The following is an 18,666-nucleotide window of genomic DNA, read 5'->3' as shown; positions in this document are numbered from 1 at the left end:
TTTTCAAACCCAATGTTTAGTAATAATACCCCCTAGGCTCCAAAACAGCAGGAGGGAAAACCATGAGGGGGTGACGACTCTCTCCTCCCATCTCCGCCCCCTTACGGGGTGGACTTTACAGTGTGGGAAATTTTCTCCCTTTCAAAAGACCTGCAGGACAGACCTCAGTGTGTGTCATTTGCTTCTAAATGCTTTTGGCATTGGAGTCGCAGTTCCTGCCAGTGTGCTGAGGATTTCTGCCTGGGAGTATTGTGATGATTTGGATTACAAGCTTTCTTGGACTTGCAGATTTGTTTGCTCTGCAAATTTATTAATCACGAACATCATCATTCCCCATTAACTTGGACTGGTAAAGAAAACCCATTTTCTTTATAAACTATTTCCGGTCATTGAACATCATTGAACAATGATGGTGGAAGTTTGGTTAGCACTGGATGTTATTTAAAGTATTGTTTGATAAGCTACTGTTTTCAGTTATCTGTAATAAAGGTACAGTTGTATCCACACCTTTTCTTTGCCTGTGTGATCCTGAACCCCTAGATACCAGGATTTTCCTCTGGGTTCCTACACTAACATCCTGGTATCATCACATTTGTAATGAAGTCTTCTTGTTTGCAAGTAGAAATTAAACAATTGAACATTTTCAACTCACAAATTTGCTACTCAATGTCTAATTTCCATACATCTACTTTATTTCCAGCAGATGGACACAAAAGCTGGAAGTCCTCAAACGGATATCTTGTTTTGTCTCCAGGATATAAAATAGAAGATAACAACAACATAAAAGATTTTCCAGGAGAAAAACCCATTACTCCAAATATAGATCAATTACTTCACAGTGCACAGATATCATCTGATCCCTCTAATCATGATGCATGTTTTCTTAATAACTCTACTCTTGCTACACCTAGTACAAGTCATAGTGGCGATAAAAAGTTTCAATGTTCTGAATGTGGGAAATGTTTTAGATATAAATCAGTTTTCATTAATCATCAGAGAACTCATACACGTGAGAAACCATTTCCATGTTCTGAGTGTGGGAAATGTTTTGCATATAAAGCACTTCTTGTTTCACATCAGATAATTCACACAGGTAAGAAACCATTTTCATGTTCTGAGTGTGGGAAATGCTTTCGAGATAGCTCAGGTCTTGTTGCACATCAGAGAACTCACACAGGTGAGAAACCATTTCCATGTTCTGATTGTAGGAAATGCTTTACAGATAGATCTGGTCTTGTTAAACATCAGAGAACTCATACAGGTGAGAAACCTTTTTCATGTTCTGAGTGTGGTAAATGTTTTACTTTTAAATCCAGTCTTGTTAAACATCAGAGAATTCACACACGTGAGAAACCATTTCCATGTTCTGAGTGTGGGAAATGTTTTACATTTAAATCCAATCTTGTTAAACATCAGAGAATTCACACAGGTGAGAATCCATTTCCATGTTCTGAGTGTGGGAAATGTTTTACATATAAATCATATCTTGTTGCACATCAGAGAATTCACACAGGTGAGAATCCATTTTCATGTTCTGAGTGTGGAAAATGTTTTGCATATAAATCATATCTTGTTGCACATCAGAGAATTCACACAGGTGAGAAACCATTTCCATGTTCTGAGTGTGGGAAATGCTTTCGAGATAGCTCAGATCTTGTTAAACATCAGAGAACTCACAGAGATGAGAAACCATTTCCATGTTCTGAGTGTAGGAAGTGTTTTACAGATAGATCTGGTCTTGTTAAACATCAGAGAACTCATACAGGTGAGAAACCATTTCCATGTTCTGAATGTAGGAAATGCTTTACAGAAAGATCTGGTCTTGTTAAACATCAGAAAACTCATACAGGGGAGAAACCTTTTTCATGTTCTGAGTGTGGGAAATGTTTTACAGAAAGATCTGGTCTTGTTAAACATCAGAGAACTCATACAGGGGAGAAACCTTTTTCATGTTCTGAGTGTGGGAAATGTTTTACACAAACATCTGGTCTTGTTAAACATCAGAAAACTCATACAGGGGAGAAACCTTTTTCATGTTCTGAGTGTGGGAAATGTTTTGCACAAAGATCTGGTCTTGTTAAACATCAGAAAACTCATACAGGTGAGAAACCATTCCCATGTTCTGAGTGTGGGAAATGCTTTACAGATAAATCTAATCTTGTTAAACATCAGAGAACTCATATAGGTGTGAAAAACAGTCCCATGTTCTGAGTGTGGAAATAGTTTTATACACAGACAATCTCCTAAAACATCAGATAATAGATGCATAAGAAAAGCAATTTCTGTGAGATGATAGATATGAAGCAGGTTGCAAGAATACTATAAACATTGTAAAAGAAGTGCCTTTTATATTTGTAAATGATGCAAATAGGTATGTTCCTTCATAACCACTCCCTCTTTTCCTTTGAAATTATACACTTGCATCACATTCCTTCTTCCTCTCACTCTCCCATGCTTGGCACCCCCGCCCCAAATCTTCCCCATCTCCACTCCTCCCGCCTGTTGCTCCCCTTCATCCCATCCCCTGCCCACTGACGGCTCCCCTTCTAGTTCTGTTTCTCGTTCAATTCCAACCTCCTCTACCTTTCATTCACCTCGCTCAGTGTTATACAAACCCTTTCAGTACAGCAACCTTGTCCACATTTCTCCTCTTCCCTCTCTTCCTCTGTCCTGTGGTATCTGGTATGCCTGGTCAGTCTGTAACAAATTGGCTTGTATCCATAATCTTTTTATCTCTAGATCGTTTCCACCCTCTCACCTTCCCCATCCTCTAAGGCTAGCCTCACAGTCGTAACCTTGACACCATTGATCCTACCATGTTCTCCTCCTCCCTGATCTCTTTATCTCTAGATCCTTAATCTTCTCTCCCTCTCCTCCTCACTTGGTCTTTCTCAATGCACCTCCTCTCCCACCACAGTGTCCAGTCCCTTGATTTGTTTTTTCAGAACTCGGCAACTGTCTCTGACATCATCAGTTCACCTTCCCCATCCTCTAAGACTAGCCTCACAGTTGTAACCTTGACACCATTGAACCTACAACATTCTCCTCCTCCCTGAACTCACTACTCTCCCTAATCACCACTCTTTCTTGCCCCGATGAGTCTGTCTCCTTCTATAATCACACCCTTACCACTGCACTTGACTCGCCCCGGTTGTCAGCATCAAGCTTCTTCGGTCCCCACCTCAACCATATCACTCCAAACTTTCCTGCTGTCTTCAAAAATACTCCCGTATTGCAGAGCGGATGAGTCATGCACTCATTCTGATTTCCTTGACTTCAAGCTCATTCTCACCTCTAACAGTTTGGCCTTATCACTCACTGAACAATCCTTTTTAAGGCTCTCATTTCCTCCCAATCCTCCAACCCCCATCAACTTCCTGCCACCTTCAACTCCCTCCTGTCCCCTCCCCCTCTTCCCTTCTTCCTCTCTGCTGTCTACTTTTTTACCAACTTCCACTCTAAAATTGAGTCAAGATGTCAAGACATCTCCCAGCAGTGCCTTCTTGCCCTACCTGGTCCCCATTCCACTTCCTCTGTGGACACTAACTCCATCCCCTCCTCCCCATTGTCACTTCCACTTCTTAGCCCACCCTCCTCCTATTTTTTTGCTCTGGTATCTACAGATGAAGTCTGCACTCTTCTCTATTCCTCACCCCCCTCCACCTCCCACAGGACCCCATTCCTCCCATCTTCTCCACTCTCTATTTATTGTGGCCTGCTCCCAGCTTGCCCACATCCTCAACCTATTCCTCCTCCTTTAAACATGCTCTCTTTTCCTTATACCCAAAAAAAACATCTCTTGTCCTTACCTCTCTCTCTATTTAGTACCCTATGTTCCTCCTTCCTTTTGCATCCAAACTTCTCAAATAGGTTGTCTACAACCATCTCACCTCCGTTTTCTCTTCACACTCACTCCTTGACCACTCCAATCCGGTTTTTCATTCCACTGAAACTGCCCTTAGTAAGGTCAGTAATGACCTTTTCTTCTCTACATCTAAAGGACTCTTCTTTCTTCATATCCTTCTCTGCCTCTCTGCTGCCTTAGATACCATTGACTATTCCCTCCTTTTGCAAACTGTGAAATCTATAGGCCTCTGTAACACTGTCCTCTTCTGATTTTCCTCTTACCTCATCAACTGCTCCTTTTCAGGCTCTACACAACTCCACAACCCCCCTCTTCCCTTTCAGAGTTCCCCAAGGTTCCCTTCTTGGCCCCCTGTTTTTCTCCCACTACACCACCTCCCTTGACGTCCTCATCCACTCCTCCAGTACCACCTCTATGCTGACGATACCCAAATCTATCTTTCAACCCGTCCTTTCGCCTTATCTTTCATGTCTCCTGGTGTCTCTCGGTCACCTTATCTTGCTTTTTCTTAAATTCTATATTCCAAAACTGAACTAATCTTCCCTCCCATTACAATGCTCACCCACCGTCTCTATTTCTGTTAAAAGGATGGTAGTTTTTTCTGTCTTTCAAGTCCTTTGCTTTGAGGTCATCCTAGACTCCTCCCTTTCCTTCAAGCCTCAAAATCCTGCTACTTCCACCTCCAGAATATATTCAAGATACGACCTTTACTCACCAAGGAGACCACCACAATTTTTATATACTCTCTCGTAATCTCTTGCCTTGACTGCTGTAATCATTTCTCTCGCCTACAGGATGTGAAAGTCATAATATTATGCTTGCTATAGTGTAGCCAATTTTGTGCTGTATAGGATGTTGTTTAAATGTGTGTACATAATGAGAGAAATGTCTGGCAGTTTACAGACAGGAAAACATCACAGGTGCAAAAGCAGATCTTATACCATATACGGAATTGTTCTTCTCTTAAGAGCTTCCATCAAGAAAAGATGTATTCAAGCTTATATTCAGTGTGACAAAATCATATCCTGTTCTTGATTTTATTATGTTAAAAAGTATTTTAGGTGTGGCATTATTCTCTGTATGCGCTTGACAGCCTGACCTGCGTGTCGAATAAGGGATGTCTTTTTTGCTGAATAAACCTTCATATCATTTTGGCCCAAGACTATTACAATAATATCTTATTAAACACGAACTGTCACCATGCCCCTCATAAGTCTATCCTGAATGCTGCTGTCAGCTTTATTTTTACCGACACTATCTTTATTATCGCTATATGTCCCCCTCCACCAGTTGCTACATTGGCTCCTCATGGCCTAGAGAATTAAATTTAGATGCCTCAGCTTCAAATCTCTCAATCAATGCCCCTTCCCCCCCCCACATCTACAACCTCATCTCTACCTACACTCCTTGCCGCCCCCTTCGGTCTTCCAATGACCGCTGCCTCACTATTTCACGGATTATCTCTTCCCACTCCCGCAACCAGGGCTTTGCCAAGGCTGCTTCCCAGTTGTAGAATGATCTCCCACACCTCCATCAGGTTAGTCTTTGCTCTCAAAGGCCTCAAGCGTCCCCTTAAGACTCATTTCTTTATTCAAACCTAGATAGGATGAAGGCTGATATCAGTGTTCCTCCTAAATTTCACCCCCACTCCCGCAGTTGATAGCATCCTATTTTTGTCTCTCCCTTTCCTTTAGGATGTAAGCTCTCATGAGCAGGGCCCTCTTTCCTTGTGTCCTCCTTCTAATATTCCATCAGTCTCTGTACCCTAGCACTGTTTTCTTAAGCTTAGGCCTACTTCACACTGGTCACTGCCATCACTCTCAGTCACTGTCCTGTAAATAATTTGATCTGCATTACCATGTTACCTGTATACTTATTCATTCAGTATGCCAGGTCTTTTGTATTTTATTCTTTATGTATTATGTAATGTGTTATTGATCACTGCTTTCTGTATATGTCATGTACGGTGCTGCAGACCTTTTGTGGTGTCTTATAAATAAATAAAAGATAATAATACATTTACAGAATGTATACTGATAAAGAAATAAAATATCCAGATATTGATTGAACATTATTCATTTCTTGCAATAGAGCGTGCAATCACCAAAGATAGTACAGCTGAACAGAATGCCACAGTGCTGATAGCTCCCACGAAAGAACCTTGGACTGGGGGTAGCTATAAGAGACACATCATGTCTAGTCAAGCCTCTTAGTCCTGAGAGGACTGGTAGTGATGTACAAATTGAAGTCAACGAATTGGAGAAAGTAGAATAGTGTTGTACAGTCAACAAATCAAGTTTTCTTAAAACCGCAAGCAGGGAAATCCAAAATAGAACTTTGCTTGTGCAAAGGTTCGGTAGAACTGAGGGACTTTATAAAGGCTAGAAATAGGTGACATGAATTGTTCTGATTGACTTGACATGTTCACTGAAGGGCTGATTGCAGAGTAGATAAGACTGTACAGTGGTCCAGGTGAGGAGACTAAGTAGATTGCTGTTCTTGGCAGTGTGCTCTTTACAGGAATTAAGAGAAGGTGTTGTCGTAGTGAATATCTAGCCGTTGTCATCTGGAGCTAGTGTCCTCACACAGACACAGCAGAACAACGAATGTATACCCCTCTGCTTATCTTCACTTAGTGACCATATAAACACCAAACATTTCTCGGTGCAGCACATCTGAAGGGTGCTGTAGTGCCAAAATATGGAAGCATCTCTCCTTCAGAAGGTGATATTACATAGAAAAAAAAGCGATTCCACCAACCCTATCATTAAAAGTGTTATTATTAAAGCAGCAAAACTTTAATTGCCTACTCACCTGTTAACCCAGGGGTTTCCCACTTTGGATCTAAGTTGGGCAACTATGCATTGGGGCATTATTTCCAATAATTTACATAGACCATTATTCATTTACAGTAATGCATTAAATCTAACCATATTCCAACCAGCACAAACTCAGCCCATAACATCCAGGTGACTGGATCCTTCTCAAAGGTACATCTGAATTTCACCTGCCCAAACTGTGCTACTGATAACCATCAGAATTGTTACAGAAAAGAAGTCCTGGTTACATGCTTTCCATTCCCATCTGACATTTTCCTGATGAACGGATCTCCTGCACCTGCTACTAGTGGACTATGATGAAAAGCAAATGGCTTTAGACTGAGGCAAGATGACTGTTCTGGAACAGGTTTTATGTATTAGTTTTTTTCCATGTTTTACAGAAACGTCTTTTTGCCATGGACTAGGTTTTTGCTGTTTTATTCTCCTGCATTGAATCTAAGCTTGTTTTCAAACGCTCTATCTAATAACTTGATTTGGATATAAGACACCCTAATATTGAACCCGGGGTTAGATTAAAGTGGGACATTCTGTTCTTGACTATTACACTTCTATCACTACTGTGCACTCTATATATTTGTAATCTCACCATCTGGTGTATTAGACTTAACTCTAGATGGTCAGCAAGAGGTACCACATAAGAGTTATATGACCAGTGGGGAAGTCTTCTGTAGTAAAAGATGTGTCCCTTCCTATCTGGCTATTCCCAGACCATGGTATCTTACCTGAAGGCTCAGCCAAGCCTGTCAGGATAGCAGTGTATCAGGTGCAGGTTGTGTATAACTTCCTTCCTTAGATACAGCTATGTAGGTGCATCCAGCTTCTGTAAAGTTGGGTCTGATCTACAAGGAGGCTTTGGAACTGCAAATTTAGCCTTCAGAATCATATCACTGTCTGATGAGAAGGGATGAAGACAGCCCCAAGTAAGTGAGGGAGGAGTGGAAATTAAGAATGGAGCATAAGGGGGCTTAAAACAGACCCAGGTTATGAGAACAAACCTAGCAGTACAAATATTAGCTTTGTTGAGTAACCTATAAATTGATCTTCAATCTCTATGGAATTACTTTATGCTATTGAGTCAGACAGGAAGACTGGCTGCAATGGATGCATCTTACATGGGCATTCAAGAAACAGTCTACAGGATGAAGACATAATCTGTGTTACTCCTGTTGATTTTTGTATTATTATGATTGACAGACAACTATTTTAAAAAGGATAACACAAATTTCTATAATAAAAGAGTCCAGTTTCTTGAAAGCACATAGTGTATGTAGGATAATTTACTAGATACCACTTTCTCCATAGTTATGCTTTTTGGATGTTTACAGCATAGAGTCAGTGTCAGTCTCCTTCACTGCTTCCAGAAAAAGGATAAGACTTTACACTACTTATGCCGGGGTTTATACAATTAACAAGGATCATAGCGCAAACAGGTGCCAGACCACCTATGCAGTTTTTAATAGACACATTTATATAGAAACATTTTCGATAGGCAGACAAGACATGTTACAACACAGAACCTAAACAGATGGTGATGTTTGTAATACCCAAGCACACAGCACCTTGGTAATTATCCTGCAGAGGATCCTACAACTAGACAATCTGTTGCCCAGACAACCACTTACTGCCATCATTTACTTTTTACTCTAACCTGAGGGTGTGTGAATGGGTACAAGTCTCACCAGGTGACTGTTGATATAACTATTAGCCTCTGATCAATGCCAGCAAGCTGTGGGGGAAGGGGGGGGGGCTTCTATTAAGGTCTGACAACCTGACACCAAGCACTGTCTCCACATTCCTCTGCCTTTTTTACTGCGGCTGAATTCGGATCACATCAATGGAAGACACAGGGAGGAGGTCCTCCAAGGGGAGGGTTGGTTGACTATAGATTCTAGGGTCTCATTTTTCTGTCCCTTTTTGAGGCATGCACGACTTGTTGGCTAGAGGTGTGTAAGCAGCTTATTGGATACATACAATCCTGTATGAGGAGTTATAGCAAGAAGTTTAATTTCAGACTTCCGCAGACATCTATCACTGACCAGTATTACGGCCTTATGGTTCATTGGGTGTGCAATGGGAGAGGTGTGATTCCTCTCATCACCACATGGACACTGTGTAATTTGCATATTTTAGGTTTTTCCGCCACTCACAATAATTGCTTAGGCTGAGAGTGAGAGAGAGGGTGACTGCCAGAGAATAATCTCTAATGACTTACGACAACTGCCTATGTTTTGTATATGGCAGCAGTACCTTAAATCCACCAGAGGTGCTGCTGTTCTGCTCCTGAGATGGCACCATGCCTGAAGGGGTTAACCTTCTTGCCTAATTAGAACTGCACCTGGCTCACAGCTTCTACTACCTGCCTCAACCTGTGCTCAGTGCAGTTCATCAGTTTATCCCTGGCTGTTGCTTGTGTGTCCCTGTTCCTGTGTTTGCTCTTCTGCTGCTTGATCTCCCATTGTGACCTTGGCCTGTTTACAGTTGATGCTTGTTTGCTTGTGACCCCGAACTCTGCCTGAATACTGGATACTGCTTGAACTCTCGTTGCCCAAGACCTCGCCCTGATTACCGGACTATGCTAGTTTGCTTGTGACCCTGTACCCTGCCTGGACTCTGGTTTTGCTTGTACTTGTGTTGCCCAGACCTCTGCCTGGTCACTGGACTTAACTCCTCTGTTTGATTCTCTGGACAGATTCTTTCATCCTGGCATTGGGTAACTCACCATTCTTATCCCTGCATTAAAACTGTATTTGCATTCACTGGAACCTGTTATTTCTGTGGACATTTGCTGCCATTAATCACACCTCTTCATAACTGTGTTTGAAGTATACCTGTTAATCCTGCTTTCCGAAATCTGCGTATTCTCAGAACAGAATCCTTGTCTTATATTTTGCCTCAATAAAAACATTTGGTTTCATACTTGCTGCTTCGTGAATGCTCTAGGAATCATAACATAAAAAGTGGATGAAAGTGGATTGGTAGAGTTTAGTAGGTGGGAATATGTTGTGGCTATAAGGGGAGTTGCTCCATAGTGACTGGTCTATGGCAACCTAACAGCCCGGAAAGTAGTAGGGGCGGCTATGAGTCATGTTGCCGCATTTACTATATGTCTGATCATCTTTTGTGAGTGGCGAGAGATATCAGGGACGGGCCTGGGTAGTAGTATGTATAGTACAGAGGCAGACACGCTAACGTTATTAATGGATAGTATAAGAGAGTGGACTTCTTGCCAGTAACAACGTATTTTTGGGCATGTTCACCTTATATGCAGCAGGGTGCCTCGCTGACCACAGGGCCGCCAACAGAGATCCGAGGAGTTGAGGAAAACTAAGTAAATGCAGGAGGGGACCCAGTACCATATATAGAACATTTTGTGGGCATTCTCTTTTACTCCACCATGCTATAGATGTTTTAGCAAGATTAAGCCTAATTTTAGACCATTCCTTCACGTCCAGAACCACCTCCGTGTCCCGCTCCCACGCCAATTTGTGGGGGTCTTTGGGGGTCTGATTGATAAAATACCTGGTTGGGAAGCTGTATGTGGTACTGAAGGCAGCAAATGCAGGGGAAGTGTGCATGGGGCAATATCTCACATAAATAGCAGGTTGTGTCATGTCCAGTGTCTGAACAGTCAGGGTTCCTGTCCTGGAGGGAACACATGTGAGTAACAAAGTGGGGCGAGCATCGAGTAGCTGGAGAGTAATTGGTGGGTGCGTGTAGCCACATCCCATATAGAGAGGGAGAATTTGACCACAGGATTGTGATACTGTAGATTGCCTTAGTTCTCTGGTTTGGGGTTGTCCATAGGAGAGAATATGGTGAGTAAAAGGATAATAAGTTGGATTCTATGTGCGTCCACCCTTCTTGATGTGGCGGGAAATGCCAAGCCACACATTGGGAAAGGTGAATAGCCAGGTACTATTTCCGTAGGTGAGGGACTCCCAGCCCTTCCGATGTCTGGTCTTTATGAAGAATTTGCATTCAAATTCTAGATTTCTGTCCCAGTAAAAAAAAAATTGTCAATGATTGCTGTAAGTTCCTAAGAACTTGAGTGGGGACATGCATGGGAAGAGTCTGCCAGATATAGAGCAATCTAGGAAGTTAATTAATTTTAACACTGGCTATGTGCCCAAACCATGAGATAAGGTGCATGGTCCAGTGAGTTAGATCTTTTTTGATAGAGTCAATAATGCGAGGGATGTTAGCTGTATATAATTGGCAGGTAGGTTTTAGTGAGGTATATTCCTAAGCATTTAAGTTTTTTAGGTTGCTATCTAAAAAATAGTTTGCTTTGCGGGACTGTATTAGATGTGGGGGCAGATTGAGGTCTAGGACTTCGGATTTATCTGCATTTATTTTGTTGTTATATAATTCACTATATGTTTGGATTTTTTTAAATAAGTTGGGCAAATGACGTCCTCCGCATATAGTGCTATTTTGTGGTCGCGGGTACCTGTGTTGATCCCTGTGATGTGCGGGTTCGGTCTGATGTCAGCTGTCAAGGGGTCCATTATCAATGCAAAGAGCAGGAGCGATTGGAGGCAGCCTTGACGAGTCCAATTATAAATAGTGAAGGGGCAGAGGAGAAGCCGTTTGCTAGAACCGTAGCTGTGGGATTGTGGTATAGAGCTGCTATGCCTCTACAGAAGGCTCTCTGTATTCCCATGCTTACTAAGGTGCGCTGTATGAAAGGCCAGGCAGCTCTATCAAACGCCTTCTCAGCATTTAGCGCAACCACCAGAGCCGGGAGAGCCGATTGGGATGCAAAATGTATCAGGTCAATAAGTCTTCTGGTATTATCTGAGGCCTATAGATTGGGTATAAATCCCACATGTTCTAGGTGGACCAATGAGGGAAGCACTCTACCAAGCATATTGGCAAGAAATTTCGCAAATAGCTTTAAGTCAGTGTTTATCAACCAGATCGGTCTATAACTGCCCTCATCTGTATGGTCTCTATCTGGCTTAGGAATCACTACTATCCCAGCTCTGGTGGTGGCCTCATCAAACTTCTCCCCAGCTAGCATAGCATTAAATAAGCCTAGGAGCATAGGAACAAGAGATTTTTTATGATATTGAGCAGGGGGCTTAGAGCTTTGATAGCATCAGTTAGTTCTTCTGATGTTATGTATTCATTTAGGGATTTTAGATGGGCCTAGTGAGTTTTGGGAAATGGCAGGTTTGGAGATATGTGTTAATATCCATTTTATGTTGCACAGGGTCATTTTGTGGTGGGGGGAGATTATAAAGAGAGGAATAATAGTTCTGAAATCTATAAACAATTTGTTTTGGGTCAATCTGCTGACTTTAGGGCCATTATCCGATTGCAGGTACGATGGGCTTTAACTTTTTAGTGCAAGGAGGGTATCAGCTTTGTTGCCCTTTTCATAATAGCTTTGCCTTTAACCCAGTGGTTCCCAAACTTTCTCAGCTCGAGGCACCCTTAGGGTCACCATAATTTTTCCAAGGCACCCCTAAGCGAAAATAATTACCGGGTAGTCCCGTTGTTTAAGTAGTTGGGTCAAAATGACGTAAGATGAATTTAGACCCCTTCACCATCACATTGTGCCCCTTTATCATATCACTCTGTATCCCCTTTTCCATCTCACACCCTGTGTCCCCCTCTTCGCCATCTCACACCCTGTGTCCCCCTCTTCGCCATCTCACACCCTGTGTCCCCCTCTTCGCCATCTCACACCCTGTGTCCCCCTCTTCGCCATCTCACACCCTGTGTCCCCCTCTTCGCCATCTCACACCCTGTGTCCCCCTCTTCGCCATCTCACACCCTGTGTCCCCCTCTTTGCCATCTCACACCGTGTCCCCCTCTTTGCCATCTCACACCCTGTGTCCCCCTCTTTGCCATCTCACACCCTGTGTCCCACTCTTCGCCATCTCACACCCTGTGTACCCCTCTTTGCCATCTCACACCCTGTGTCCCCCTCTTCGCCATCTCACACCCTGTGTCCCCCTCTTCGCCATCTCACACCCTGTGTCCCTCTCTTCGCCATCTCACACCCTGTGTCCCTCTCTTCGCCATCTCACACCCTGTGTCCCTCTCTTCGCCATCTCACACCCTGTGTCCCCCTCTTCGCCATCTCACACCCTGTGTCCCCCTCTTCGCCATCTCACACCCTGTGTCCCCCTCTTCGCCATCTCACACCCTGTGTCCCACTCTTCGCCATCTCACACCCTGTGTACCCCTCTTCGCCATCTCACACCCTGTGTCCCCCTCTTCGCCATCTCACACCGTGTCCCCCTCTTCGCCATCTCACACCCTGTGTCCCTCTCTTCGCCATCTCACACCCTGTGTCCCTCTCTTCGCCATCTCACACCCTGTGTCCCTCTCTTCGCCATCTCACACCCTGTGTCCCCCTCTTCGCCATCTCACACCCTGTGTCCCCCTCTTCGCCATCTCACACCCTGTGTCCCCCTCTTCGCCATCTCACACCCTGTGTCCCCCTCTTCGCCATCTCACACCCTGTGTCCCCCTCTTCGCCATCTCACACCCTGTGTCCCCCTCTTCGCCATCTCACACCCTGTGTCCCCCTCTTCGCCATCTCACACCCTGTGTCCCCCTCTTCGCCATCTCACACCCTGTGTCCCCCTCTTCGCCATCTCACACTCTGTGTCCCTCTTCATTAGCTCACACTCTGACCCACCTTCAGCATCTCTCTGCCCTCCTCCTTCAGTGTCTCTCTGTTCCCCTCCTTCAGCGTCTCTCTCTGTCCCCCTCCTTCAGCGTCTCTCTCTGTCCCCCTCCTTCAGCCTGTCGCTCTGTGCCCCCTTCAGTGTCTCTGTGTCCCCTTCAGTGTCTCTGTGCCCCTCTTCAGCGTCTCTCTGTCCCCCTTCATGGTGTCTCTCTCTGTCCCCCTTCATGGTGTCTCTCTCTGCCCCCCTTCATGGTGTCTCTCTCTGCCCCCCTTCATGGTGTCTCTCTCTGCCCCCCTTCATGGTGTCTCTCTCTGCCCCCCTTCATGGTGTCTCTCTCTGCCCCCCTTCATGGTGTCTCTCTCTGCCCCCCTTCATGGTGTCTCTCTCTGTCCCCCTTCATGGTGTCTCTCTCTGTCCCCCTTCATGGTGTCTCTCTCTGTCCCCCTTCATGGTGTCTCTCTCTGTCCCCCTTCATGGTGTCTCTCTCTGCCCCCCTTCATGGTGTCTCTCTGCGTCCCTTCATGGTGTCTCTCTGCGTCCTTTCATGGTGTCTCTCTGCGTCCTTTCATGGTGTCTCTCTGTGCCCCCCTTCACTTCCTTTACTTACCTGCTTTCTTGGACGTCTTCTCTGCTGCTGCTCCTTGTCACAGAGGCTGACGGACGTGGTGACGTCACGCCCGGCAGTCAGTGAGGAGGAGGATCCGGCGCTGGATGATGGGTAAGATTTTTTTTTTTTTTTCTTCTTCTTCTTTTTCTTGCTAGGGATCGCGGCACCCCTGTGACAGCGCCGCGGCACCCCAGGGAGCCGCGGCGCACTTTGGGAACCGCCGCCTTAACCACAGTAGTGTGTTAGCTGCGGTTTTGGAGAGCAGTTCCTTTAGTTGACCTCTTAGGGTTAGTATCTTTGGTAAGTAGGTTTTTTAGGGTGTATGAGGAAGATGTCTGTGAGATCTTAAATTTTGCCTTCAAGGTCTCTTTCTCTGCTCTTTTCCGAGCTACAGTCATGTTTATCAGCATGCTTGTGCCACACCCAATCATCTGGGCAGCCATCTGCCTATAGCTAAGTGGTAGTAGTAAATACCGTAATATTCCTAGTGGTGGCTTATGTGACTTTATATTATATCCCTTTTGTGTTAAGGAATGAAACCTCAGCTAAGAATGTCCAGCAGAATGATTAATTAGATACAACAATGCTAATCCTGCCTGCTAGCACACTCTCATTTTTATGTCTGTCTCAAGCAGCCGTCTCATTGTCACTCGGCTGCAGCAACCATTGATATGTTGCTTAATAGTGGTTTAAAGCTACATATCTATTATTTCTTAGATGACCATAATATTTAAAGTAGCAAAACCTCTACTAGAAACTGTCCAGAGATGCAGCCGACGCGCGTTTCTTAAAACTCTGTCAGGGCATCAACTGATTTCCTGTATTTGTGATCTTTTTATACTTCCCCATAACCAATCCCAGGGAAATTATTTTGACTGACATCTGATTCTACCTATCTAATGGTATTGAAGGTCATGGTTCTCTAGATTCGTAAGTATAAAGTTAAATTAACATGATATTAAAAATAAGAATTCATTATTATAATCAAATGAAGTGAAACCGCAAATAGTTAAATAATTATAGATAATTTTTAAATATAGAATAGGATATGAAGATAAATAATGATGTGATCTTAGGTATTAAGGTATCTGTGACACTAGTAATACTAAGTAGTGAAAATAAGTGATGAATGATCATTAATATATATAGACTAAAGTGAAATAAAACTATTGTAACAACCTCTGGTGTTTAAAAAAATTCAGTGAAAAAAAATATATAACTCGTGTGTCGTGAACATAGGGAACTTACAGTTATTTATAAGTGATAAATCATAACGGCAGTTAAAGTGTAAAATGTGATGACAGAGAGACTGATGTAAATGTATTTGATGGCTTTGCACATTCCAGTGTGAGAAGATAGGAGTGTCACCTGTGGCAGCTTCCAAGAGCTCCTGCGGTGAGATATAGCCTGGTTGTGACACCTGAATAGATGTTTAGGTACTGTTCACCATGTGGTCTGGCTCACAGAGGCCATGTGCTGACATAGGCTATATGTAATATAGACAAAAAATCAGTTTTAAAATATGCTACTTAAAATTATTAAAAGAGTGACTAACCACATATTTCTCAATAGCATGATGAAGAGCAGCTCATATGTTGAATTAAGAATTCTGCCCCACAGGGAAATGAAGGAAATGAGTGTAAACTCTGCGAATAAACTGTATTTAGGAGTGTTTGAGATCAAAAGATGGACAGATTCATAAGGGATTTATTAATAATAAAATTGGCTCTGTGTGACGCTCCACAGAAAAGGTAGGTCACAAGTAGAATTGAGTAGTAAATCAGACAACATGCAAATAGTGATTGAATGACCACAAAATCCTCCGGCAGCCGTCCGCTCAATGGTATCGAGACAAATCTAAATGCACAGCGGCATGATAAGGATTTAGCAATTGTAATGGTGCAACATATATACACTAGTGTGCAAAAGCCAAAACTTATTTATTTACTTATATTGCTCTATATTATTGAATATCAACTTTAATTTCTCCATAAAATCATTATCATAATTAGAAATGAGACTTTAGGACTTTACATCAAATGTACCATATTACTTGTAAATACAAGCGTATTTCATTTTCATGGCCCAAGAGCTTATCGATAAGCTACAGTATGTCATTTTGAGCTGGTCATTATTAAATCTGTCATGTATGTTGATTAATTTTGATCAATAATTTTAATATAAAATATATTTTTATTAATTGAAAATTTGATATCTTTATTTTAATTCACTTTTTTTAGTGTTAAAATAAGTATTGAGCTCTTCACTACACCCCCTTATACTCAGTGTGTCCCCATCACACCCTGTCACTGCTCACCCCCAGTGTGTGACACTCACAGACACCCTTCTCTCTCCCTGCCCTCTTCTACTGGGAGACATCTCCCCCCCAGCACCCAGCTGTGTCATCCTATGTATCTCAGTGCGGGGGGAGGGGGACCATAAATGTTACTGGGTGCAGCCATTGTGGTGTGGTCTTGTTATATCAGAGGGAAATAACTTGGATGTCATTGATCCCTCAGGATAGAGTGAAGAGGTGAATGTACTTTAGGACGTATATCAGTACAGAACAAGTAATGTCTTACAGCTGATGACTGACAGATATGTGACAGTAATTTTCCTCTCCTCCACTCAGGAGGTAACAGGCAGCCTAGTCCCAAGTAACAATCAGCAGCTGCATCTAAGAGATATTGTGGTAGTCACAGTAATTCCTACTGTATAATCCTCATAATACTTATATCCTCCTCATTCATCACCTATTTTATTTTACCTGTGTTATGTTTATCGTTATATCTCATTATATCTATGTAGGTACATAACCTGCCAGTCACTGCGTCCTCTCACCCGGAAGATGTTACATCCGGTCTGTGCGTTCCACCGACTTCCGGTGTGTGCGGTCCATCTGACTTCTGGTCGACTTCCGGTCTGTGCGGTCCACCCGACTTCCGGTCCGTGCGTTCCAAATGAACATCGATGTGTTCTACATACCAGAAGGGATCTTTCTTCTCTTGTCACTTCCGGGTGACCTTAGAGTAGGAGGAGTCAGAGAGGTGACTGCTGTGTCCGCACCAGGTAATTATGTTATTATTATTATACATTATTATACAGGGGGAGCAGACTCTGGTGTCCTGTGAGTATAATACGTGTCAGCTGACTGGGGCCCTGTTATTATAACACAGTTTGAGGTGTAATTAGTGTAATACAGGTGCAGCAGCCTCTGGTGTCCTGATATAATACATTTAGAGTAGGTTTTGATCTCATACCCCACCTGGGTGCTGCACAGTGATACCAGTGTGACCTGTGTATAGTGATCAGTGGATTATTGGTGACCTGTGTATAATGATATCAGTGGATTATTGGTGACCTGTGTATAGTGATCAGTGGATTATTGGTGACCTGTGTATAGTGATTTGTGGATTATTGGTGACCTGTGTATAGTGATCAGTGGATTATTGGTGACCTGTGTATAGTGATTTGTGGATTATTGGTGACCTGTGTATAGTGATCACTTCTGTGCCTCTCTCTAATCAGTGAGCAGCTAGGCCGCTTATCTCTATCACTTTCTTTAGTTGCTGCACACACAGATAGAAATTTCTTTTATAGATGAGGTTCCCTCCTCAGCCAGTCACTGTGGTCTCTCTCTCTCTTTTTTTTCTGTGTGTGTGTTGCTCTGCTTCTCTATGTGTCTCTCTCTCTGCTTCTTTTTGTGGGCGCATGTCAATCTCTTTCTGTGTTTCTCTGCCAGACATGTTCAGACAAGACCACATCTCCTCTAGATAGCTCACACTATGCTTTCCCCATATGTATGTCTGAATGTACGGGGTAATATATCTTTCAAAGAGCTGTAGCCACCTTGGGGGAAGCAGAAGGGGAAAGGTCAGAGTAGGAGAGATAGAAAAGCAGAGGTGCGGGAACAGAGCCTTTTGGGACCCAAACAAAATGGGAGTGAAGAGAATGATCATCATCATTTGACTGATGGGATATTAAATCTCACATTAGAGGTCATCTACCTGCTGACTGGAGCGGTAGATATTGTGTGACATCCTTTATAGAATCTTACAATTTACCTCTCCTGCCATCTTCAGTGGTCCGGCTACTCTTAGTCCTCTGTTCTCCTCCAGCTCCCAGCACAACGTCTGTTTGCACTAATCTGTCCAAAGCAGATGATTCATCTGTGGGGTCGGCCATAGACAGAGGACACAGATTAGTGGCAGGATCTGCACCCATCTCAGATATTCACTCCACTTTCCTAGGAAACTGTTACGAATAGCAAAGACATTGTTTTTAAAAATTACACTTTTTGCACAATTAATCCCTAAAAACTCTGAATTGGCATTTTTTTTAATTAAAAAAGATAATTCTGCTGCTGACTGGAGAGGTGACTGCTGGGAATGGGACATTATACAGTAACACCAATGGATGTGTCTGGGTGATGACTGTATCATTGTGTGTGTCAGGTTCCTATAAGGTGTGAGGATATCACTGTCTATTTCTCCATGCAGGAGTGGGAGTATTTAGAAGGACACAAGGCTCTGTACAAGGACGTGATGATGGAGAATCACCAGACCTTCATGTTATGGGGTAAGAGTAGACTGTTATTTATTGTATAGGAGAAAGCAGTTTTGAGGGCCACCTATATACACACAATAAATCACATAAAAACAATGTATTCTGTCACAATGTGTCTCCTACAGATGGATCCAGTAACAC

At 43.1% G+C, this 18,666-nt stretch overlaps 2 protein-coding genes across 3 annotated transcripts in view; one reads left to right on the top strand and one right to left on the bottom strand.

Moving 5' to 3' along the window:
- LOC142160020 (uncharacterized) overlaps nucleotides 1–5,929 on the top strand; it is a 46,219-nt gene extending 40,290 nt beyond the window's left edge. Inside the window, exon 4 of the mRNA XM_075214940.1 lies at nucleotides 1,090–5,929. Within this exon, the coding sequence (XP_075071041.1) occupies nucleotides 1,090–2,211 (1,122 nt within the window). The 3' untranslated portion in view covers nucleotides 2,212–5,929. The remainder of the gene's footprint in view (nucleotides 1–1,089) is intronic.
- The window catches only part of LOC142159791 (uncharacterized), a 1,176,369-nt gene that overhangs the window by 473,693 nt on the left and 684,010 nt on the right, over nucleotides 1–18,666 (bottom strand). The gene's annotated exons all lie outside the window — the stretch shown is intronic.

The sequence above is a fragment of the Mixophyes fleayi genome, chromosome 6, assembly GCF_038048845.1.
Source record: "Mixophyes fleayi isolate aMixFle1 chromosome 6, aMixFle1.hap1, whole genome shotgun sequence".
NCBI lineage: Eukaryota > Metazoa > Chordata > Amphibia > Anura > Limnodynastidae > Mixophyes > Mixophyes fleayi.
This window is presented reverse-complemented; position numbering and strand designations above follow the sequence as displayed.